The 26,779-nt window shown below is 51.0% G+C and overlaps 2 protein-coding genes across 2 annotated transcripts; one reads left to right on the top strand and one right to left on the bottom strand.

Annotated features, from left to right (window-relative positions):
- Positions 1–1,341: 1,341 nt before the first annotated feature.
- On the bottom strand, positions 1,342–6,142 carry POLR2G (RNA polymerase II subunit G). Its single transcript, XM_075570060.1, has 8 exons — positions 5,847–6,142; positions 5,206–5,315; positions 3,370–3,529; positions 2,580–2,630; positions 2,240–2,305; positions 2,068–2,139; positions 1,714–1,747; positions 1,342–1,452 (listed from the first exon to the last, which is right to left on the bottom strand). Exons 1-8 carry the CDS (start codon positions 5,955–5,957, stop codon positions 1,439–1,441), a joined length of 618 nt encoding a protein of 205 aa, XP_075426175.1. The 5' UTR covers positions 5,958–6,142; the 3' UTR covers positions 1,342–1,438.
- Positions 5,974–26,663, top strand: ZBTB3 (zinc finger and BTB domain containing 3). The gene is made up of 2 exons (XM_075570059.1): positions 5,974–6,337; positions 24,186–26,663. The coding sequence occupies exon 2, from the start codon at positions 24,188–24,190 to the stop codon at positions 26,129–26,131; it is 1,944 nt and encodes a 647-aa protein (XP_075426174.1). The 5' UTR covers positions 5,974–6,337; positions 24,186–24,187; the 3' UTR covers positions 26,132–26,663.
- Positions 26,664–26,779: the final 116 nt, after the last annotated feature.

Raw genomic sequence — 26,779 nt, 5'->3', positions numbered from 1 at the left:
TTATTACTAGCTAAGAGACCCGGCGTTGCCCGTGATTCAAATTTCCCGCTCCCTCCTCATTCCACTCCCCGTCTCTTTCTCCGCTTCCCCTCTCTCCGCTCCCCCCCTGCGCAGCTCCGGTCTCCCGCCCCCCCCCCCAGCGCAACTCCAGTCTCGCCCCCCCCCCTCTGCGCAGCTCTGGTCCCCGCCTGCGCAGCTCTGGTCCGCCCCATGCATAGCTCTGGCCCCCACCCCCTGCGCAGCTCTGGTCCACCCCCCCCTGCGCAGCAGTGTCACATACACAGTGAGACACATACACAGTGTCACACACACACACACCCGCGCCCACAGTACCGGCGCGTCACTCGCTCGCAGGGGAAGCTGGGGGATGTAGTCCGGCAGCGGCGCCATGACTGCGCACCACCACCCCCCCCCCACTCATCTCCCTCCCCACGCGGGCAAGCAAGGGAGCTAGGTAACGGGAGCATTGAGCTGTGGGTGAGGGGGGGTGATGGGGGGGAGCCGGCAGGGAGGTGAGCTGCGGGTAAGGGGGGTAGCCGGCGGGGGAGGTGAGCTGCGAGTTAGGAGAGGAGAGTGGCAGTTGGGTGACGTCAGAGCCAAGCAGGCCAATGAGAGCGGGGCAGGGCAAGGATACAGACCAATCTGATTGGCCAGAGGCTGAGGACCAATCAGATTCACCACATCTAGCACCAACCTCACACATTTCAATTTTATATATTAAGATTATATCAATCATATTAGTTATATTGTTTATTTGATTACCACATGTATTACTACTGTGAAGCGCTATGTACATTACTGGCGCTATATAAATAAAGACATAATATTGTAATTTCATATTATATGTTGCTTCATTACATTAATATATCACTGTATTTTAAAATTATATTGCTATATTCATTGTACTTTGATGTGGTTATATAAGCTTGTTGCTAACTATTTTATTATTTAAAGAATACAATAATACTTGGGGGGGGGGGGGCGGAAGGAACATATATAATAAATCTACAGAATTTGGGTTTAATTCCTTAACAATTCTCATGAAAATAAAATAAACCTAAATGACAATGTACAGATGGAAATCCGCTCATCCCAGAGCGCAGATCATTATCCAGTCATCCGGAGCTAGTGATTTCAGGTTTTATACATGGTTTTAATGTGGAAGGATAGAGATGTAGAAGGGGAGAGAGAGAAAAAATGTGCAATTCTAATTATTAATGTGCAATTCCCAGAATTTCATGTGATTTTTGGTCTTAATTTCCATGTTATTTGTTAGAATGAAAGAAGCCACAGTTTAGACACGAGAGAGATCATGTGAATAGCACAGAGCCACCCAGAGTATAAAAAAAAAAAACACAGAACTTTATTGCAAAACAATATACAGAACAGGAGACATCCGGAGAGAGACTGACTGCCTCCTGCCGCAGAGACATCCCCATCAGCTGACCAGACCTGTGAGAGAGACAAAATTAGAAGGGAAAGGTGGCAGAGAGAGAATGAGCATGCAGCAGAAAGATTGCCTCACTTAGAGCTAAGAGAGAAAGGGAGGATGAGAGCACTAGAGACAGAAGCGAAATGAGGCAGGGACTGAGGGAAGGAAAGAGACAGGTGTCTCAGAGTTAAGACAGGTGAGAAGGGATGTTATAAAGAGACGTAAACTAAAACTTGAGAGTGAGGAGAGAGGAGTGAGACAGCAGCAGATAAGACACTAACCAAGGTAATCATCCATCAGAGATCCGATTGCAAACTGCAAGAGACAACGAGTCAGAAAGACAGCAAATACATTGCTACACTATACACAGACATTCATTCATATACACAGACAGATCCCTGGCTTATTAACAGAGGCACAGAAAGAGACGGCTCCCTGACTCATACACATTCAGAGGTGGACAACTCCCTGCCCTATAGGAGGACAATATATATACATATATATCCTCTTGTTCTATAAAAGCAGACAGACATCACAACTATATAACCCTGATCAGGGTACAGTGTGAATCAGAGACCGCTGTGAGACATTCTATCTACAGAGACACACACAAGACAAGCTGCAATCATACTTACAATGTCATTTTTATCCACTCTGGTCCCTACGATCTTTAGCCGGATCTCATCATCCTGCTGAATGACCACGTCCTGAAAGAGACAGAGAATTATAAAACAAACACACACACACACACTAAGAGAGGGACAAACATAGTAATTATATACACTGTATATACATATACACCCTTACCTCATCTACAGTCTTATAACATGGTGGGTTAGAATTTGGGTCAAACTCCATCTCTGAAGGGATGGACTGAGGAGAGAGAGCGAGAGGGAGCGTTACACATGGAGAGCAGAGCAGGTTCCACATGGAGTGAAGAGTGAGGTGGATCCACATGAAGAGAGCAGAGAGAAGGCGGTGAGTGGGTGAGAGACTTGCACACAATGAAAGAAAGTAATGGAACATGCAGGGATATAAGATGGAGGGGGGGGAGATGAGGGGGGAGAAAGTTACACAACAAAGATTTTCTTGTCTGTATACAGCGCAGAGAGAGGGTCACAGTGACACCAGCACACGTATGACTCACGTGTCTGGAGATGAAACAGGACATGGGTCCGATCTCTGTGAACAATCCAACCTGCAGGGACCAAGGGATAACAGGTTAGGAACACTGATTTTGAAGCAGGTGAATCCCAGTGTCCCTGGGACATCAGGCTCTTTATCGCCCGAAAGTTAGACCATGAGCTCTTCAGGCAGGGGCCCGGTGCCTGGCAAACTCCACACGCAGCGCTTCAAATGAAAGAAGAAAATATTCTGATAATGATAAAAATAAGATAATAAATAAAATATTGTATAATATAATGAGCACAATTACTGAATAAAAGAAAATACAAGTTAATGAGAAATAAAAGTATCTATACACACACAGGCTAAAGCAGTGGCTTAGTGGTACCAGATGAAACTATGTATGTATGTATGTATCTTTATATAGCGCCATTATTGTACATAGCGCACGTGACAATCATACAAATAACACAATGGGAAGAAGTGCTTCAGACATAAAAGTAACAAGCTTGCAATCTATTTGGTAGGTAGGAAGAACATACAGAGACAGGAGGAGGGCGTTCTGGTAAGTGCGTCTGTAAGGGGCCAAGCTTTATGTATGAGGTGTAATGTATCACCCACAGAGCTACTCATGCTTTGTTAAGCAGGGGAGTTTTGAGGTGGGTCTTAAAGGTGGATAGAGAGGGTGCTAGTCGGATATTGAGGGGAAGGGCGTTCCAGAGGTGTGGGGCAGTCAGTGAGAAATGTTTAAGGCGGGAGAGGGCTTTAGATACAGTCATTGTTATGACATCCCAGCATGACGGACCCCTCACCTTGTTGACCTGAGTCACCACAGCGTCCACCACTTCACCCTTAAAGGGGCGGAAGACGATGGCCTTGTATTTGACGGGATACAGGACGAAGCCTCGGCCTGGCTGAATCACCCCCGCCCCGATGTTATCTATCGTGGTGACTGCGATCACGAAGCCGTATCTGGGAGAGGGGTGTATGTGATAGATATATCTCACACACACATATACACGCAGTATATACCCTAATTAGCACTGGCAGTGTCTCTCCACACACACACACACACACACACACACACACACACACACACACACACAACGCTCAGGGACCATTTAACACCTTAAGTCATTGCATACAGCACAGGGGGGAGGGATAGGCATCAGTCACAGACACATTCCAAGATGCACTGTTTTTAAGTAAAAAAAAACTCTCTCTTGCTTTATCCATTGTAACACCGATGGAAGAAGAGATCAATGTATATCGAAAGCTCGCACAAATAAAAGCATTTCGTTAGCCACAGAACGGTATCGTCTATTCGTTTTCAAAGTGAAGAGCTTTACCATCGGGCTGCAGCTGTGGTGTTTGTGCTGATTCAATGTTCATCACCACATTTGTTTGGGCTGCCGTTTCTGGTCGAGCTGGGAAAACCTACCCGTTGAACACTGCGGATGTGTTTTTGTGAGACACACGGGTCCCGACGCCAACCGTTCAGGTCCTCCCTTAAAATGCTAAACTACATCGGTTCCTACTACCCCCAAGATGCAAGGATTCTAGCCGACAGGCACGCAGGTAGCGCGATTCCTGTTCAGTATACATCTGAGCCATTGCAAGGGGAGTGTTTAAACCATCAACCACATTGGAACTGTGTGCTTATAATCATTGCATTTGGAGCTATTCACTCTATTCCTTAAAGGAGGACTGTTCAAGGCAATATGTACTCACAGGACTCTCATTGACTATTTGTCTCTCACGATTTCCACAATATCTATTGTTGTAGCTTTTCAACATTTTTTAATATATATTTTTACATATCATTTGATTTGTGTTATTCTGTTACATTCATGGTCATTTATTATTTGCATTTTATTCATTAAATTGTAACATTTGCTTATAGGATTGTGCGCTCACAGTTTGTTGTTCTATATGTGGTTTCGGAATTAGTTATTTCTTGTTGAGTTGCCGTTCCAATTGTTTTATAACATTCTAAATATAATACATTTATTTCCCTCCTGCCTTAGTCTATTTTTTCACTACCTGTCCAAGCTTACACTTTAATTTATATTTTCCTTTTTTACTGAGAATTTATATTTTCCTTTTTTACTGAGAATTTATATTTTCCTTTTTTACTGAGAATATATATTTTCCTTTTTTACTGTATATATGGAACCCTGGGGCTCATTGAAGCAGTTTCAGGGGTTCCTACTATGGACCACAGATCCCCCCCTTGGGGTGGTTTTTTTTGGTATGTATTTTGTAGGGTGGATTGAGAGAGAGTGGGGTAATTGATGGAAGGTAGGGGCGAGTGAGAGAAGAGAGCAGGAGGGAGCGAGTGAGGAAAAGAGGGAGTAAGAGTGAGATGCAAGGGATAAATACATGCGAGGGTGGAGGGGGGAGAGTTAGTGAGATGGATGAGAGAGAAATACATGGGTAGAGGGTGGGAAATAGAGGTGGCTCGTGAGGTGTGAAATGTTGTGACTGACCCCTGTCGAACCTAAAATGTGTCAGCCAGATAGGGGTTCCCCGAGATTTTTCGAAATACTTCAAGGGTTCCTCCAAACAAAAAAAAGGTTGGAAAACACTGATATATATATATATATATATATATATATATATATATATATATATCTCCACATACTCACTTGCCCGTGCAGGTCCCCTCCACCTCAGTGAATAGTTTCTGTTTAACAGTGTTCAGCAGGTTGGGCCCGAAGTATCTGGGATGCAGGAGAATCTCATGTTCCAGGGAGATCTGCGAGACAAGAAGATCAGTTATATGCCCAGAGAGGGGGGGCAACAATATACCCATAGGTGGAGAGCTATATACCATAGGGAAGGGGTGCAGTGATACCCAGTACTCATCGGTAATACCCGGGGGAGGAGAGAAGCTACTGGTTTCAGAGAAGGTGTGATGCCAGTTTTATGTCATCATATAACACCTTCCACCTCCAGGGGTCAGAGTGATATCCTATAACGTCATGATACATGTGCATATAAAAACAAGTCCTTAGATTGTCAGCTCCGGGGCGTACCACTGTCTTCAACATCATCCTCCAACACCATTGGCAGCTCTTGGGCTCAGGTAGCTGTGACGTCATGAGCACAGCTCTATGAGGTCTTATGACCCCATTACTTGGTCAGCCGATGAAGAGGAAGGTACTGTGGCGTCAGATACACCGTGAAGTCATGATGTTACAACCATACCATCAAATTACCAGCTCCTGGGGGGGGGGGGGTTATTACCCTCCATTAATAGCCCAGTGAGGGGCAGTTAGTTACTCACATGGTAGAACATGATGCAGGTAGTGTCCTCCCTCTGTATACACCGGAAAAAGCTGTGAGTAAAACAGCGGGAACAATAAAGTTTGTTTAAAAAAAAAAAAAAAAAAACCATGAGACACGCCCCTGCCAGTGATGTCACAGCGTCACGGAGCGTCGGAAGTGACGTAGCGGCGGCGGAGTGTTGCAGCGCCGGCTCGGCTCCTGGTGTCCGGGGATTGGCGGCGGGTCCCGGGGAGCGGAGGGACCGGAAGAGAGCGGATACCGCCCCCCCTTCTCCCTGCCGCCGCTGACGCCGGGGCACGCGGAGAGTTCTGATTGGGCGAGGGCTGCTGCCTATCAACACCTCGGGCGGCCAATCAGCAGGGAGGAGGAGGACGTTATCTGGGCGGTGTAAAGGACAGCTCAAGAGAGCCAATCAGCGGAGACTGAGGTCGTAGAGCGGCCAATCAGCGCTCCGGAGGGGCAGAGCCAACTAGTGTTCGCTTTGAGCAGGTCAGTCTTTGTGTCCAGGGGGGAGGAGACCACGTGACTCAGGAAGGGCTAGATTAGTAATAATGAGTTATTAATGAGGCAGCTGAGGCGGGATGGTGATTACTCTCACATATATGGGCTTGATTAATAGTGTAATATATAAGGGACTAATAGTAATGTATGATAAATATAGTTACATAGTCACATAGTAGATGAGGTTGGAAAGAAAACGTACATCCATCAAGTTCAACCTATGCTAAATTTAGGCGACAGATACTTTATCCTATATCTGTACTTACAGTATATTGATCTAGAGGAAGGCAAACAAAAAACCCCAGTGTCACATCATCCAGTGATATCTCATAAGGGGAAACAAATTCCTTCCTGACTCCAAGAATTGGCAATCAGATTGCTCCCTGGATCAACATCCTTCCCATGTTACTTATTTGGTATATCCCTGTATATCTTTCCTTTCTAAAAAGATGTCCAACCTTTTTTTGAACATATCCATTGTATCTGCCATCACAGTCTCCATGGGTAATGAATCCCACATTGTAACTGCCCTTACTGTAAAGATCCCTTTCCTTTGTTGCTGGTGAAATCTTTCCACCAACCTTAAGGGATGGCCTGAGTCCTTTGTACTGCTGTGGGATGAATAGTTCTTTTGAAAGCTCCCTGGACTGTCCCCAAATATATTTGTATATAGTTATCATATCCCCTCTTATACGCCTCTTTTCTAATGTAATTTACCTAGCCTCTCCTCATAAGTTAGATTGTCCATCCCCTTTATTAATTTGGTGGCTCTTCTCTGCACTCTCTCTAGTTCCATAATGTCTTTTCTAAGGCGTGGTGCCCGAAATTGTTATATGTAAGTGATATGAAATATATTACATGTAAGTGATTAGTAGTAATATATTATGTAATTAATCTAATCAGGGATCTCAGAGAATGCTGGTAATTATTATCCTAATATTACAGATTAGCGTGTCACATACACGCTCACTCACGTGTGCGAAAGGGGTTAACAAGAACCATTACAATCTGTCTTTCATACAGCTTGTCTAAATTGTTAGCTCTCTGGGCAGGGATTGCCTTCACTATTGGCTGTTTATTGCACTAATTGTATTAGATTTACCCTGTGCTGTCTCTTTTGTGAAGCACCGAGTACATTGTGGGGCACTATATAAATGAAGATATACATTCATACAACACAGACTGTGCTCACTTAAGTAGCCAATGATATACATGAAGCAAAATCCCATGGTCACTTTTCCTTACTAATCCTACGGGATCTCTGCTGCTTTTGATCACTTCTCCATATTCTAAACTCCCTTGGTAGCCACAACAAAGCTCTATCCTGGTTCTGGTCACACCTCTCCCATCGCACATTCTCTGTCCCTGTTGCCACCATGTCTTCGTCTCCTGTTGATCTGTCTGTTTTATCTCAGGGCTCTGTTCTGGGACCTCTCCTTTTCTCTCTCTGCACATAGGGTGACCATATTTGACCCGGCAGAAACCGGGACAATTGTCACCCATGCGCAGATTGTCACTCGCCGACTGCTCGTGCGCATGCAAGGCCAGCGGTCTAAAAAAACCGGGACAGCATGCCAAAAAGTCGGGACAGAGCCCTAAAAACTGGAACACCCGGTCACCCTATCTACACACCTGGCACTTGGTGACTTCATCAACTCTTTGGGCCTCAGGTATCATCTTGATGCAGATAAGAAGATATATCTATACACCCCCACACTCACTCCTGTAATCCAGTCCCAAATCTCGGATTGCCCCCTGGCTGTAATCTCGTGAATGGTGCTCCGCCACCATAATCTTAATATGGCTAAAACTGACTTCCTTTTTCCCCCTAAAACTGTACCAAAAGCCCCTTTTTCCATCAGATCTATCCTGTCTCCAAAGCGCGTTCCTAGGAGTGACATTTGACTCTTCCTTTTCCGTTCACATTCACGGCATGGACAAAACCTGTCGCTACTTTCTCCGTAATATTGCCAAAACCCACCATTTCCTCTGTCACTCTACTGCTAAAAACTCTAATGCATGCCCCTCTCCTCGCCCGTCTGCATTACTGTAACACACTGCTAATAGGCCTTCCTGCCTCACAACTTTCTCCTTTGCAATCCACCTAATACTCTGCTGACAGAATAATTTCACTCTCTCCCAAAACCGTCTCTACTCATCTCCTCCTTAAATCCCTCTCCTGGCTTCCCATCAACTTTTGGATCCCCTACAAAGTGTTCCTGCTTACCTTCACGGATCTCCCCACATCTGCTCCTCCTTACATATCAGCACTGATCTCTCGCTATGCCCCTGCTCCTCTCCTGCGCTCTTCCCATAATTGTCTGTCTAATTTCCACCCCTTTTTCCTTTACTGCTCTCTCTACCTGTGGAACTCCCAACATAGCACTTAGATTGTAAGCTCTCCCGGGCAGGGTTTTCCTTTCCTATTGTCTGATGTTGCTTGCTGCACTTAATCTATTATAATTCCCTGTATTGTCCCTCTTGTAAAGCGCTGAGTACACTGAGGGCACTAAACAAATAAAGATACACATACATACACCAAACTGGAAGCACAGTTTCGCTCATCTCCCTGCTAAGTACTAACAGAGCACACATACACCCCAAATCCCCACACAGCACCCCAATTACACTGCTGTGTTCAAGATGAATTTAAGGGTTTACACCTAAGGCCGCGTCCATGGTCAGCGAGACCGCGCGGGAGGAGTGCGCATGCAGCGCGATCACAATGCCTTAAGTGCGCAAACTGGGGGGGCGCAAGATTTTTTTGGGGGGGCGCGGGCGGTTGCAGAGGTATTGCGCTCTTCCCCAGGGCATTTAAATGAATGCCGGGGTAGCGCGCGAGGCCTCTGCAACCTCTACTTACCGGGATTCTGCCGGCTTCAGCACGCGTGACCATGGCAACGTGGCGTCAAATGACGCCGTGGTTGCTATGGTAACTTGATGTCAAATGACGCCGCGGGTCACGTGACGACACACGACCCTCGCCGCACGAGGTAAGGAGGGGGTGGGCGGCCAACGGGGGAGGTATTGCAGGGGGGAGGGCGCCACAAAAAGTTTGCGCGCCCCAGCCTTATGGCAATGATCACGGCTGCAGACCGCGCGTGTGCCAGTGCTACGGTGCTCGTGGTGCGCGAAGAATCAGATTCATTTGATTCTGCGGCGCGACGGCCAGGTCACGTGAGCAGTTCGCCCAATGAGGGCGAACCAGCTCTGTGATGTCACAGCCACACCCCCGACACGCCTCCCCATCGCGTCTACCCAGGCCACAAATCGCTGCAGTTAAAACGTGGGTAACGTCAGTCGCACGGTGGCAAACGCGCGCTCACCATGCACCCAGCGGCAAACGCGCGCTCACCATGCACCCAGCGGCAAACGCGCGCTCACCATGCACCCAGCGGCAAACGCGCGCTCACCATGCACTCAGCGGCAAACGCGCGCTCACCATGCACCCAGCGGCAAACGCGCGCTCACCATGCACCCAGCGGCAAACGCGCGCTCACCATGCACCCAGCGGCAAACGCGCGCTCACCATGCACCCAGCGGCAAACGCGCGCTCACCATGCACCCAGCGGCAAACGCGCACTCACCATGCACCCAGCGGCAAACGCGCGCTCACCATGCACCCAGCGGCAAACGCGCGCTCACCATGCACCCAGCGGCAAACGCGCGCTCACCATGCACCCAGCGGCAAACGCGCGCTCACCATGCACCCAGCGGCAAACGCGCGCTCACCATGCACCCAGCGGCAAACGCGCGCTCACCATGCACCCAGCGGCAAACGCGCGCTCACCATGCACCCAGCGGCAAACGCGCGCTCACCATGCACCCAGCGGCAAACGCGCGCTCACCATGCACCCAGCGGCAAACGCGCGCTCACCATGCACCCAGCGGCAAACGCGCGCTCACCATGCACCCAGCGGCAAACGCGCGCTCACCATGCACCCAGCGGCAAACGCGCGCTCACCATGCACCCAGCGGCAAACGCGCGCTCACCATGCACCCAGCGGCAAACGCGCGCTCACCATGCACCCAGCGGCAAACGCGCGCTCACCATGCACCCAGCGGCAAACGCGCGCTCACCATGCACCCAGCGGCAAACGCGCGCTCACCATGCACCCAGCGGCAAACGCGCGCTCACCATGCACCCAGCGGCAAACGCGCGCTCACCATGCACCCAGCGGCAAACGCGCGCTCACCATGCACCCAGCGGCAAACGCGCGCTCACCATGCACCCAGCGGCAAACGCGCGCTCACCATGCACCCAGCGGCAAACGCGCGCTCACCATGCACCCAGCGGCAAACGCGCGCTCACCATGCACCCAGCGGCAAACGCGCGCTCACCATGCACCCAGCGGCAAACGCGCGCTCACCATGCACCCAGCGGCAAACGCGCGCTCACCATGCACCCAGCGGCAAACGCGCGCTCACCATGCACCCAGCGGCAAACGCGCGCTCACCATGCACCCAGCGGCAAACGCGCGCTCACCATGCACCCAGCGGCAAACGCGCGCTCACCATGCACCCAGCGGCAAACGCGCGCTCACCATGCACCCAGCGGCAAACGCGCGCTCACCATGCACCCAGCGGCAAACGCGCGCTCACCATGCACCCAGCGGCAAACGCGCGCTCACCATGCACCCAGCCGACGTCCCCAATCCCAGAAAAATGCACAAATCCAAAGTAACAAAAGGTGGTAAAATGTGTCAGAAAGTGAGGGTAATCCCTGCACATATAATAGAGCTCACAGACACTACTTATTACATTTAATGTAACAATAAGAGTTACAGGGCATATACAACAATCACAAAGTAACATACAGTGAAATAATGCCACAGTTTATCAAATATGACAAATAAAAGGGAATAAAACTGAGAAGCCATACTTTACCAAATAAACTTTGTAATAGGCTCCTCAGATGCCTTATAAGAGGTTACTTTAGGCCCTAAGGGCCACCAACAGGTCAGGTTTTTAGGATATTCCTACTTCAGCACAGTTGGCTCAGTCATTTTTGATTGTGCCACCTGTGCTGAAGCAGGAATATCCTTAATACCTGACCTGTTGGTGCCACTTAAGGACTGGAGTTGAGCTCCCCTGCTCTAGGGGAACATGTCCAAAACAGAACGAATAATCTTACCCTCTTCCACTGTCACCCCTACCCCCAAAATCTCCTTCACTGTCACCCCTACCCCCAAAATCTCCTTCACTGTCACCCCTACACCCAAACTCTCCCTCACTGTCACCCCTACACCCAAACTCTCCCTCACTATCACCCCTACACTCTCATTCTCCCTCACTCTCACCCCTACACCCAAACTCTCCCTCACTGTCACCCCTACACTCTCATTCTCCCCCACTCTCACCCCTACACCCAAACTCTCCCTCACTGTCACCCATTCACCTACTCTCTCACTGTCACCTCTACACCCAAACTCTCCCTCACTGTCACCCCTACACCCCCTCACTGTCACCACTACACCCACTCTCTCACTGTCACCCCTACACCCACACTCTCCCTCACTGCCGCCCCTACACCCACTCTCTCACTGTCACCCCTACACCCAAACTCTCCCTCACTGTCACCCCTACACCCACTCTCTCCCTCACTGTCACCCACACACCCCCTCACTGTCACCCCTACACCCACTCTCTCACTGTCACCCATACACCTACACTCTCCCTCACTGTCACCCCTACACCCACTCTCTCACTGTCACCCGTACACCCAAACTCTCCCTCACTGTCACCCTACACCCAAACTCTCCCTCACTGTCACCCCTACACCCACTCTCTCACTGTCCCCCGTGCACCCACACTCTCCCTCACTGTCACCCCTACACCCAAACTCTCCCTCACTGTCACCCCTACACTCTCATTCTCCCTCACTCTCACCCCTGCACCCAAACTCTCCCTCACTGTCACCCCTACACTCTCATTCTCCCTCACTCTCACCCCTACACCCAAACTCTCCCTCATTGTCATCCCTACACCCAAACACTCCCTCATTGTCACCCCTAAACCCAATCTCTCCCTCACTGTCACCCATTCAGCCACTCACTCTCTCTGTCACCTCTACACCCAAACTCTCCCTCACTGTCACCTCTTCACCCAAACTCTCCCTCACTGTCACCCCTAGCCCCAAAATCTCCTTCACTGTCACCCCTACACTCTCATTCTCCCTCACTCTCACCCCTACACCCAAACTTTCCCTCATTGTCACCCCTAAACCCAAACTCTCCCTCACTCTCACCCATTCACCTACTCTCTCACTGTCACCTCTACACCCAAACTCTCCCTCACTCTCACCCATTCACCTACTCTCTCACTGTCACCCCTACACCCCCTCACTGTCACCCCTACACCCACTCTCTCACTGTCACCCATACACCTACACTCTCCCTCACTGTCAACCCTACACCCACTCTCTCACTGTCACCCGTACACCCAAAATCTCCTTCACTGTCACCCCTACCCCAAAAATCTCCTTCACTGTCACCCCTACACCCATACTCTCCCTCACTATCACCCCTACACCCAAACTCTCCCTCACTGTCACCCCTACACTCTCATTCTCCCTCAATCTCACCCCTACACCCAAACTCTCCCTCACTGTCACCCCTACACTCTCATTCTCCCCCACTCTCACCCCTACACCCAAACTCTCCCTCACTGTCACCCATTCACCTACTCTCTCACTGTCACCTCTACACCCAAACTCTCCCTCACTGTCACCCCTACACCCCCTCACTGTCACCACTACACCCACTCTCTCACTGTCACCCCTAAACCCAATCTCTCCCTCACTGTCACCCATTCAGCCACTCACTCTCTCTGTCACCTCTACACCCAAACTCTCCCTCACTGTCACCTCTTCACCCAAACTCTCCCTCACTGTCACCCCTAGCCCCAAAATCTCCTTCACTGTCACCCCTACACTCTCATTCTCCCTCACTCTCACCCCTACACCCAAACTTTCCCTCATTGTCACCCCTAAACCCAAACTCTCCCTCACTCTCACCCATTCACCTACTCTCTCACTGTCACCTCTACACCCAAACTCTCCCTCACTCTCACCCATTCACCTACTCTCTCACTGTCACCCCTACACCCCCTCACTGTCACCCCTACACCCACTCTCTCACTGTCACCCATACACCTACACTCTCCCTCACTGTCAACCCTACACCCACTCTCTCACTGTCACCCGTACACCCAAAATCTCCTTCACTGTCACCCCTACCCCAAAAATCTCCTTCACTGTCACCCCTACACCCATACTCTCCCTCACTATCACCCCTACACCCAAACTCTCCCTCACTGTCACCCCTACACTCTCATTCTCCCTCAATCTCACCCCTACACCCAAACTCTCCCTCACTGTCACCCCTACACTCTCATTCTCCCCCACTCTCACCCCTACACCCAAACTCTCCCTCACTGTCACCCATTCACCTACTCTCTCACTGTCACCTCTACACCCAAACTCTCCCTCACTGTCACCCCTACACCCCCTCACTGTCACCACTACACCCACTCTCTCACTGTCACCCCTACACCCAAACTCTCCCTCATTGTCACCCCTAAACCCTAACTCTTCCTCACTCTCACCCATTCACCTACTCTCTCACTGTCACCTCTACACCCAAACTCTCCCTCACTCTCACCCGTTCACCTACTCTCTCACTGTCACCCCTACACCCCCTCACTGTCACCCCTACACCCACTCTCTCACTGTCACCCATACACCTACACTCTCCCTCACTGTCAACCCTACACCCACTCTCTCACTGTCACCGTACACCCAAACTCTCCCTCACTGTCACCCTACACCCAAACTCTCCCTCACTGTCACCCCTACACCCACTCTCTCACTGTCCCCCGTACACCCACACTCTCCCTCACTGCCACCCCTAAACCCAAACTCTCCCTCACTGTCACCCCTACACTCTCATTCTCCCTCACTCTCACCCCTACACCCAAACTCCCCCTCACTGTCACCCCTACACTCTCATTCTCCCTCACTCTCACCCCTACACCCAAACTCTCCCTCATTGTCACCCCTAAACCCTAACTCTTCCTCACTCTCACCCATTCACCTACTCTCTCACTGTCACCTCTACACCCAAACTCTCCCTCACTCTCACCCGTTCACCTACTCTCTCACTGTCACCCCTACACCCCCTCACTGTCACCCCTACACCCACTCTCTCACTGTCACCCATACACCTACACTCTCCCTCACTGTCAACCCTACACCCACTCTCTCACTGTCACCGTACACCCAAACTCTCCCTCACTGTCACCCTACACCCAAACTCTCCCTCACTGTCACCCCTACACCCACTCTCTCACTGTCCCCCGTACACCCACACTCTCCCTCACTGCCACCCCTACACCCACTCTCTCACTGTCACCCCTACACCTCTCTCACTGTCACCCGTAAACCCACACTCTCCCTCACTGCCACCCCTACACCCACTCTCTCACTGTCACCCGTAAACCCACACTCTCCCTCACTGCCACCCCTACACCCACTCTCTCACTGTCACCCCTACACCCACTCTCTCACTGTCACCCTTACACCCAAACTCTCCCTCACTGTCACCCCTACACCCACTCTCTCCCTCACTGTCACCCCTACACCCACACACCCCCTCACTGTCACCCCTATACCCACTCTCTCACTGTCACCCATACACCCACACTCTCCCTCACTGTCACCCCTACACCCACTCTCTCACTGTCACCCGTACACCCAAACTCTCCCTCACTGTCACCCTACACCCAAACTCTCCCTCACTGTCACCTCTACACCCAAACTCTCCCTCACTGTCACCTCTACACCCAAACTCTCCCTCACTGTCACCTCTGCACCCAAACTCTCTCTCACTGTCACCTCTACACCCAAACTCTCCCTCACTGTCACCCTACAACCAAACTCTCTCTCACTGTCACCTCTACACCCAAACTCTCTCTCACTGTCACCCTACACCCAAACTCTCTCTCACTGTCACCTCTACACCTAAACTCTCTCTCACTGTCACCTCTACACCCAAACTCTCTCTCACTGTCACCTCTACACCCAAACTCTCCCTCACTGTCACCCTACACCCAAACTCTCTCTCACTGTCACCTCTACACCCAAACTCTCTCTCACTGTCACCCTACACCCAAACTCTCTCACTGTCACCTCTACACCCAAACTCTCTCTCACTGTCACCTCTACACCCAAACTCTCTCTCACTGTCACCTCTACACCCAAACTCTCCCTCACTGTCACCTCTACACCCAAACTCTCCCTCACTGTCACCTCTACACCCAAACTCTCTCTCACTGTCACCTCTACACCCAAACTCTCTCTCACTGTCACCTCTACACCCAAACTCTCCCTCACTGTCACCCTACACCCAAACTCTCTCTCACTGTCACCTCTACACCCAAACTCTCCCTCACTGTCACCCTACACCCAAACTCTCTCTCACTGTCACCTCTACACCCAAACTCTCCCTCACTGTCACCTCTACACCCAAACTCTCCCTCACTGTCACCTCTACACCCAAACTCTCCCTCACTGTCACCTCTACACCCAAACCCTCCCTCACTGTCACCTCTACACCCAAACTCTCCCTCACTGTCACCTCTACACCCAAACTCTCCCTCACTGTCACCTCTACACCCAAACTCTCCCTCACTGTCACCTCTACACCCAAACTCTCCCTCACTGTCACCCTACACCCAAACTCTCCCTCACTGTCACCTCTACACCCAAACTCTCCCTCACTGTCACCTCTACACCCAAACTCTCCCTCACTGTCACCTCTACACCCAAACTCTCCCTCACTGTCACCTCTACACCCAAACTCTCCCTCACTGTCACCTCTACACCCAAACTCTCCCTCACTGTCACCTCTACACCCAAACTCTCCCTCACTGTCACCCTACACCCAAACTCTCCCTCACTGTCACCTCTACACCCAAACTCTCCCTCACTGTCACCTCTACACCCAAACTCTCCCTCACTGTCACCTCTACACCCAAACTCTCCCTCACTGTCACCCTACACCCAAACTCTCTCTCACTGTCACCTCTACACCCAAACTCTCCCTCACTGTCACCTCTACACCCAAACTCTCCCTCACTGTCACCCTACACCCAAACTCTCCCTCACTGTCACCTCTACACCCAAACTCTCCCTCACTGTCACCCTACACCCAAACTCTCCCTCACTGTCACCTCTACACCCAAACTCTCCCTCACTGTCACCTCTACACCCAAACTCTCTCTCACTGTCACCCTACACCCAAACTCTCTCACTGTCACCTCTACACCCAAACTCTCTCTCACTGTCACCCTACACCCAAACTCTCTCTCACTGTCAATAATACCACAATCTCATTAACACCGTAAGACAACTGCCCAGGATGTAACTTGGACTCTGCCCTCTCCTTCATTCCTCACATTGAATCCCTCACTAGTCCTGCCGTCCTCACCTCCTGAAATACTGCGAGGCTACGTCCGTTTCCCACGCGTGATACAACTGAAATCCTTAGTCACCTGTCCTGCCTTCATTACTGCGACTTTCTCCTAGTATGCATTCCCCATGTCCGCCTGTCCCAACGCATACCCACTATGCAAATCCCCACACGGGCGTCCCAAAGCCTTTAGCATTACATTTAAACCCCTAGCACTGACTTACGACAATGGCCCCACTGACACCTCCACCTTCACCCCTAAACGCCCCCTACGTTCTGTCCATGATATCCCCCTCTCCTCCTGCCTTATTACCACCTCTCACTCTCGATAGCGAGTGCCCCGCTTCAGCTTAAGGAAACCAGAGGAGTGGGAGAGGGGTGCTGATGGGTAGATTAGATATGGTATACTAGAGAAGAAAAGAAACCCAACATGTAGCACCCGAGCTCCCTAAACTGAATGATTTGTTGTGTTATTAAAATAAATCTTTATTAATCATAAATACTAAAATAAGGGTGGTTAAAATAAACAGACATAGACACACGCTAATGATCCTATGTGGAGAGTAGTGTGACACCCAGGATCACTAAATAAAAACACATAATTGAGCTGTATTAATTCAGTTATCTAAAAGGGGTCTGAAGTACAGATAACCCTGATAAGGTGGTGTAAATAGGCATAGAGGAGAGGGGCTACTGACAGCCACGGCTGTTACGCAACCCTGTCAGCACTTAATTGGTATGTAGGATCAATTAGTGAGTGTAGCAGACATTTGTGTGTTAACTTGCTGCATGTAGCAGGAGTGTTGAAACAAGCTTGTTCCCTGCACCTAAGGGCTGTTTATATACTGTGTGCGGCCGTGCGCGCGCGTGCCTGTGCAAATTATTATTATTTATTTAAAAAAAAAAAAACACTGGTAAAAAAAAAAATATTTATTAACATTGTGCAGACACATACATACAAACACACACACACACACACACACACACACACACACACACACACACACACACACACACACACACACACACACACACACACACACACACACACACACACACACACACACACACACACACACACACACACACGTACATACACACGTACATACACATGCATACATATATATACACACACACACACACACATACATACATACACATGCATACATATATACACACACACACACATACGTACATACACATGCATACATATATACACACACACACACATATATACGTACATACACATGCATACATATATACACACACACACACACATATATACGTACATACACATGCATACATATATATACACACACACACACACACATACATACATACACATGCATACATATATACACACACACACACATACGTACATACACATGCATACATATATACACACACACACACATATATACGTACATACACATGCATACATATATATACACACACACACACACACATACATACATACACATGCATACATATATACACACACACACACATACGTACATACACATGCATACATATATACACACACACACATATATACGTACATACACATGCATACATATATACACACACACACACATATATATACGTACATACACATGCATACATATATACACACACACACACATATATACGTACATACACATGCATACATATATATACACACACACACACACACGCACATACACATGCATACATATATATACACACACATATACGTACATACACATGCATACATATATATATACACACACACACACACACATACATACATACATACATACATACATATATACACACACACATACGTACATACACATGCATACATATATACACACACACACACATATACGTACATACACATGCATACATATATATACACACACACACACACACACGTACATACACATGCATACATATATACACACACACACATACGTACATACACATGCATACATTTATACACACACACATATACGTACATACACATGCATACATATATACACACACACATACATACACATGCATACATATACACACACACACACACGTACATACACATGCATACATATATACACACACACATATACGTACATACACATGCATACATATATACACACACACATACATACATACATACACATGCATACATATATACACACACACACACACGTACATACACATGCATACATATATACACACACATACATACATACATACATACATATATACACACACACATACGTACATACACATGCATACATATATACACACACACATATACGTACATACACATGCATACATATATACACACACACACACACACACACGTACATACACATGCATACATATATACACACACATATACGTACATACACATGCATACATATACACACACACACACACACACACACACACACATACATACATACATACATACATATATACACACACACACGTACATACACATGCATACATATATACACACACACATATAAGTACATACACATGCATACACACACACACACACACACACATGCATACATATATACACACACACACACACATACGTACATACACATGCATACATATATACACACACACATATACGTACATACACATGCATACATATATACACACACACATATACGTACATACACATGCATACATATATACACACACACATACATACATACACATGCATACATATATACACACACACACACACACACGTACATACACATGCATACATATATACACACACACATATACGTACATACACATGCATACATATATACACACACACATACATACATACACATGCATACATATATACACACACATATACATACGTTTCAGCGCCGGTAGCGGCGCAAAATCATTGTATTACCCATCTTCCCCGCTGCCGGCCGGATGCACGCTCACTGCCATGCGCGCGGCCCTTGTATAGAAGGGCTGACTAACCTCAGCCAATTAGAAGTGCCGCGCACGCACGGCGTAGCACACGTGGCCACTATATAACAAGCCTTAGGAGGCCACGACTGCCCAAGGATTGGTGCAAATGATGGTAAACAGGACATACAATATCCCAGACTTCAGGCTTCTCTTATAGTCCTTCACTGGAGTGCGGTATAGGATACATGAAAGCTACTTAGGCCTCGTTCAGGGTGCAGGCTTCGGAGGGAGGGCGTGCTGCCGTGCGAGCTGCCGTGGGACACAAAGTATTCAAATTGAATTGTTGTTGTCAGGGTAGCAGCTGCCCTGTCTCCGAAGCCCGGAGTTGGCGCTGGCTACAGTTTCAATAACAAACCAAGTCGTTTTTTTGAAGCTGCAGCAGCGTCACTGGGACCTCGGCAGCCAATGAAATCATTCTTGAGAATGATTTCAAGACAGCAACTTGGATCCCTAAGCTGCTGTCTGTAGCCCCGCCCCCTCCCCGCCTCCTCAACTCCTGAAAAAGTCTGCTGGGAGGATGAACACACATCGCCCAGCAGACTGCCGCCCTCGCGAACGCCCAACCTCCAACTCCTGCCTCTGGCACCCTGAACGAGGCCTTACATTGCACTGAACCTGCCACAAGTATTGTAGCAAAGTACACACAAAGAGCAGAGTGACTGATACAAGTAGTAACTCATGTGGTATGAGTATGTCAGCCCCTGTTTATAAATGTAATAGTGTAACTGCAGCGTAGTCCAGTCCTCAAGGGCCACGAACAGGTCAGGTTTTCAGGATATCCCTGCTTCAGCACAGGTGGCTCAGTCAAAGACCGAGCCACTGATTGAGCTACCTGTGCAGAAGCAGGGATATCCTTAATACCTGACCTGTTGGGGGCCCTTGTGGACAGGAGTTGTCCAGGTGCTGACTGAGCCATTGATTAAGCCACCTGTGCTGAAGCAGGGATATCCTGAAAACATGACCCGTTGGTGGCCCTTGAGGACTGGAGTTGGCCGCCCCTGTTTTAGACTCTAGTCCTTATGGATTTTTACGGCCATCTTTGAAGAGAAGCATCCCCCATATGGCAGGCCCAATAATACACTTGGGTATCTGGAATTAACCGTCCAAACCTTGAGTTCCATTAGGCGGCTGTATAATAAAAAGACCTCCCGCCCTGTGTCCCCTGAGAGTGGTTTCCTGACTGGCTTTATTACCCGCGCCTGCACGGTAGGCCGAGCGGAACATACATTCCTGTGTTAGATTGCACAGTCCCTAGCTGACCAGAGAGTCAATAACACTTAACCCCGGGGCAGCCAGTCCTCACGGGCACCAACAGGTCAGCTGGGACTGATATCAAATCAAATAAACTTTATTGGCATGACGGAAGAGCATTTCAGTATTGCCAAAGCGTGAATAATCGGGGGCAGGGTCATTGACTGAGCCACTGATTGAGCCACCTGTGCTGAAGCAGGGATTTCATTACAAGCTGATCTGTTGGTGGCCCTTGAGGACTGGAGTTGGCCACCTCGGACTTAACTCACGATGTCCAAACTCCGGTTTAAAATGTAACCTCTCCCCCGGGAGATCATTATCATACAGGGGAAGCAGTAAGGGGGTGCTTAGTTTTTCACACAGGGCTTCTCCATTTTGGCTTTATTTTGGTTAAATAAATCATGACACAGTGTAATATGTCATGTGTTGTTGTTCGTCTGAGGTTGAATTTACAGAATTTTAAGACGTGCTAAGGAACAGATGATTGTTATTATGTCCTGATATGTAAAACCATAGAATTCAAAGAGGGTGTACTTTCTTTTTCACACCACTGTGTGTGTGTGTACACACAGACACACACACACACACACACACACACAGCCTTTACCCGCCGTGCCTTTACCCCGCCGTGCCTTTACCCGCCGTGCCTTTACCCGCCGTGCCTTTACCCGCCGTGCCTTTACTCGCCGAGCCTTTACCCGCCGAGCCTTTACCCGCCGAGCCTTTCCCCCGCCGTGCCTTTACCCGCAGAGCCTTTACTCGCCGTGCCTTTACCCGCCGTGCCTTTACCCGCCGTGCCTTTACCAGCCGTGCCTTTACCCGCCGAGCCTTTACCCGCCGTGCCTTTACCCCGCCGAGCCTTTACCCGCCGTGCCTTTACCCGCCGTGCCTTTACCCGCAGTGCCTTTACTCGCCGAGCCTTTACCCGCCGAGCCTTTACCCGCCGTGCCTTTACCCGCCGAGCCTTTCCCCCGCCGTGCCTTTACCCGCAGAGCCTTTACTCGCCGTGCCTTTACCAGCCGTGCCTTTACCCGCCGAGCCTTTACCCCGCCGTGCCTTTACCCGCCGTGCCTTTACCCCGCCGAGCCTTTACCCGCCGTGCCATTACCCGCCGTGCCTTTACCCGCAGTGCCTTTACTCGCCGAGCCTTTACCCGCCGAGCCTTTACCCGCCGTGCCTTTACCCGCCGAGCCTTTCCCCCGCCGTGCCTTTACCCGCCGTGCCTTTACCCGCCGTGCCTTTACTCGCCGTGCCTTTACCCGCCGAGCCTTTACCCGCCGTGCCTTTCCTCGCCGTGCCTTCACCCACGTGCCTTTACACGCCGAGCCCCGCCGTGCCTTTACTCGCCGTGCCTTTACCCGCCGTGCCTTTACCCGCCGTGCCTTTACCCGCCGTGCCTTTACCCGCCGTGCCTTTACTCGCCGTGCCTTTACCCGCCGTGCCTTTACTCGCCGTGCCTTTACCCGCCGTGCCTTTACCCGCCGAGCCTTTACCCGCCGTGCCTTTACTCGCCGTGCCTTTACCCGCCGAGCCTTTACCCGCCGTGCCTTTACCCGCCGTGCCTTTACTAGCCGTGCCTTTACCCCGCCGTGCCTTTACCCGCCGAGCCTTTACACGCTGAGCCTCGCCATGCCATTACCCGCCGAGCCTTTACCCACCGTGCCTTTCCCCCGCCGTGCCTTTACCCCGCCGTGCCTTTACCCGCCGTGCCTTTACCCGCCGTGCCATTACTCGCCGAGCCTTTCCCCCGCCGTGCCTTTACCCGCCGAGCCTTTACCCGCCGAGCCTTTACCCGCATTGCCTTTACCCGCCGTGCCATTACTCGCCGAGCCTTTACCCACCGAGCCTTTACCCGCCATGCCTTTCCCCCGCCGTGCCTTTACCCGCCGTGCCTTTCCTCGCCGTGCCTTTACTCGCCATGCCTTTACTCGCCGTGCCTTTACCCGCCGAGCCTTTACCCGCCGTGCCTTTACCCGCCGTGCCTTTACCCGCCGTGCCTTTACTCGCCGTGCCTTTACCCACCGTGCCTTTACCCGCCGAGCCTTTACCCGCCGTGCCTTTACCCGCCGTGCCTTTACCCGCCGTGCCTTTACCCGCCGAGCCTTTACCCGCCGTGCCTTTACCCGCCGTGCCTTTACTAGCCGTGCCTTTACCCCGCCGTGCCTTTACCCGCCGAGCCTTTACACGCCGAGCCTCGCCATGCCATTACCCGCCGAGCCTTTACCCACCGTGCCTTTCCCCCGCCGTGCCTTTACCCGCCGTGCCTTTACCCGCCGTGCCTTTACCCGCCGTGCCTTTACCCCGCCGTGCCTTTACCCGCCGAGCCTTTACCCGCCGTGCCTTTACCTCGCCGTGCCATTACCCGCCGTGCCATTACCCGCCGTGCCTTTACCCGCCGTGCCTTTACCCGCCGTGCCATTACCCGCCGTGCCTTTACTCGCCGTGCCATTACCCGCCGTGCCTTTACCCGCCGAGCCTTTACCCGCCGAGCCTTTACCCGCTGCTCCTTCTCCCTATAATAAACGCTCTCAGAGCCTAAGTGTTTGGATCAAGCCAGAAAATATTGCCCACGACCAGCTGTCAGAGCCTAAGGGGGTTAATATATATGCAGGAGTTGTAGAGACGGTGAGCAGGTTATCACATAATGGGAGCTGTCATTGTGATTATTTGGTAAGATAACGCGCAGCTCACACGGGAGTGGAAATGACCATTGTTATATTAGCCTATTATTTTATAATGAGGGTTAATATGAATCTGTTAATTTAGTTTTGATAATAATTCATATACAAAGGGAGTATAGAGACATTCATCATTTATTATTCTGTTATTATAATATTATCCTTCTCTCCCTCTTCCCCTCTCTCTCTCTATTCCCCTCTCCCCCCTCTATCTATTCCCCTTACACCCACTCTCTCTCTCTATTCCCTTCTCCCCCATTCCTCTCTCTATTCCTCTCTTCCCCCCCCTCTCTCTCTCTCTCTATTCCCCTCTCTCTCTCTCTATTCCCCTCTCCCCCTTTCTTTCTCTCTCCCCCCCCCTCTCTCCTTCTCCCCCTCCCCCCCCTCTCTATTCCCCTCTCCCCCCTTTCTTTCTCTCTTCCCCCTCTCTATCCTCTCTCCACCCTTCTCTTTCTCTCCCCCCCTCAGCCATGGAGTTTCCCGATCACAGCCGCCGCCTCCTCCTGAGCCTGCGAGAGCAGCAGTCCCAGGGCTTCCTGTGTGACTGCCAGGTGGCGGTTGGCACTGCCCGTTTCCTGACCCACCGCTCTGTGCTGGCCTCCTGCAGTCCCTTCTTCCACATGTCCTTCAGGGAGCGACCAGACACCCGGGAGCTGACCCTGAACAGTCAGATCGTCACAGGCCCGGCCTTCTCCCTGCTCATGGGCTTCATGTATCGTGGTCGGCTCAGCTTCCAGGAGGCGCCCACCGAGGATGTTCTCGCCGCCGCCAGCTACCTACACATGGACGAGGTGGTGAGAGTCTGCAAGAAGAGGCTGCAGGCCCGAGCACCTCCAGAGGCCGACAGCACCCGCAAGGAGGAGGAGGGCAGCTCCACTGCCACGTGCCAAGGGGCAGAGAGCGAGGGCTGCGGCAGGGGGCAGGAGGGGGCAGGGAATGGGCAGGGAGTGGCAGGAAGTGCTGGCTATCAGGGACAGGAGGCAGCAGGCAGTGGGCAGGGGGTGGCAGGGAGTGTGAGGTTTCAGATGCAGGAGGGAGCAGGGAGCGGGCAGGGGGTGGCAGGGAGTTCTAGGTATCAGGTACAGGAGGCAGCAGGCAGTGGGCAGGGGGTGGCAGCGAGTGCTAGATATCAGATGCAGGAGGCAGCAGGCAGTGGGCAGGGAATGGCAGCAAGTTCTAGATATCAGGTGCAGGAGGCAGGGGGTGGTGGGCAGGGGGTGGCAGGGAGTGCTAGATATCAGGTGCAGGAGGCAGCAGGCAGTGGGCAGGGGGTGGCAGGGAGTGCTAGATATCAGGTGCAGGAGGCAGCAGGCAGTGGGCAGGGGGTGGCAGGGAGTTCTATGTATCAGATGCAGGAGGCAGCAGGCAGTGGGCAGGGGGTGGCAGGGAGTTCAAGATATCAGGTGCAGGAGGTAGCAGGAAGTACGAGGTATCACTTGCAGGAGGCAGCAGTCAGTGGGCAGGGGTTGGCAGGGAGTTCTAGGTATCAGGTGCAGGAGGCAGCAGGGAGTACGCTGGCATCGTCTGTGCCCCGATATTCTGCTCAGAGCCACGAAGCCAGTGTTAGCGGGCAGGCTGCGCCCTCAAGAACCTCCCCACAGAGACAAGAGCCCACGGGCAGCATGCAGGGAGCGCCAGGCAGCTCCAGATACTGTCTGCAGAGCCCGGAGTCAGCGGGCACCACACTGGCACTGCCAGTCACCTCCAGATACTCTCTGCAAACGCAGGAGCTGACAGGCAGCATGCAGGGAGTGTCGGGCACCTTCAGATATTCTCTGCAGAGCCCGGATTCGCCGGTGAGCAAGCACAGGGAGGAGGGGGAGTGCGCCAAGTCCGAACTGGCAGTCACCACCACCACCCAGCCTGGCATGGAGGTGCCGACCGCCGCCAGCCCCTGCAGCTCCACAGGCAGCGAGGGGCGACCTGCGCCGGGTGTAACCGTGAAGATAGAGGCCATTGTGATCTCAGACGAAGAGTGCGAGAGGGGGGCATTTAAACGGCACGGGTACGAAGAGGAGGAGGAAGGAGAGGAGGAAAGGGGGTACCTGCCCTATCACATGATCGCCGTGCCAGGCGGGCACCACACGGGTTATGGCACCCTGCTGCCCCCCTCCATGCACCCGGAGGCCATGTACCTGCAGGATTTCGACGGGCACCCCGGTTTCTCCCTGTTCCCAGAGGACGTCCCCACCTGCAAGACCTGCGGGAAGACCTTCTCGTGCTCCTACACGCTTCGCCGCCATGCCACGGTGCACACGCGGGAGCGGCCCTACGAGTGCCGCTACTGCCTGCGCAGCTACACGCAGAGCGGGGACTTGTACCGGCACATCCGCAAGGCACACAGCCAGCTGGAGCCAGGCGCCAAAAGGGGCAAGGGGGAAATGGAGGGGCCCCCACCCCCAAACCTGCCCTGAAGGAGAGGGATGGAGAGGGCAGGGTGCAGACATTCAGGCCCTGAGGGGGTCACGCAGTTCACTGAGCAGCCAATGAGGAGCCCCCGGACACGCCCACAGACCGGCCAATGAGAGAGCTGCGTTCCGCACAGTGGGTGCACAGGCTGCGTTCCGCTCAGTGGGCGCACAGGCCGGCCAATGAGAGAGCTGCGTTCCGCACAGTGGACGAAGGTTTATTTCTAGGAGGGGACGGACTGTTTTTAATTTATTCCACATGGTCAACATTTTATAATTCTAATGACCTCGCTATCAAAACAAAGGGGCACGAGTCACCTCTCTTTTTTCGCCGGTGTAAAAATGCCGCCACTCCCTGCGCTAACGAGCTGTGATTAACGAGACCTTGACTCTGGGGGGGAGAAAGAGGAGGTTATATGTAAATATCTATTTACACTGAGCCCTGGCGTGACATCCTGCTGACCGAACAGTGAGGTCATCTGTGATGTCACTGCGAGGTCCCGATGACTACGCGTCATTAAACAGTGTCTCTTAATAAGCGAGTCTGTGTGTGACATATTTTTGGGGTCAGTCCCTCCTAGGAGCAGTGTGTAATAATGGCAGTGACACGTATAAGGGGTCAGTCCCTCCTAGGGGCAAAGTGTACTAATGGCA

This window comes from Ascaphus truei, chromosome 14 (assembly GCF_040206685.1).
Source record: "Ascaphus truei isolate aAscTru1 chromosome 14, aAscTru1.hap1, whole genome shotgun sequence".
Taxonomy (NCBI): domain Eukaryota; kingdom Metazoa; phylum Chordata; class Amphibia; order Anura; family Ascaphidae; genus Ascaphus; species Ascaphus truei.
Note: the sequence above shows the minus strand (reverse complement) of the source record. Positions and strands in the feature narration are given on the sequence as shown.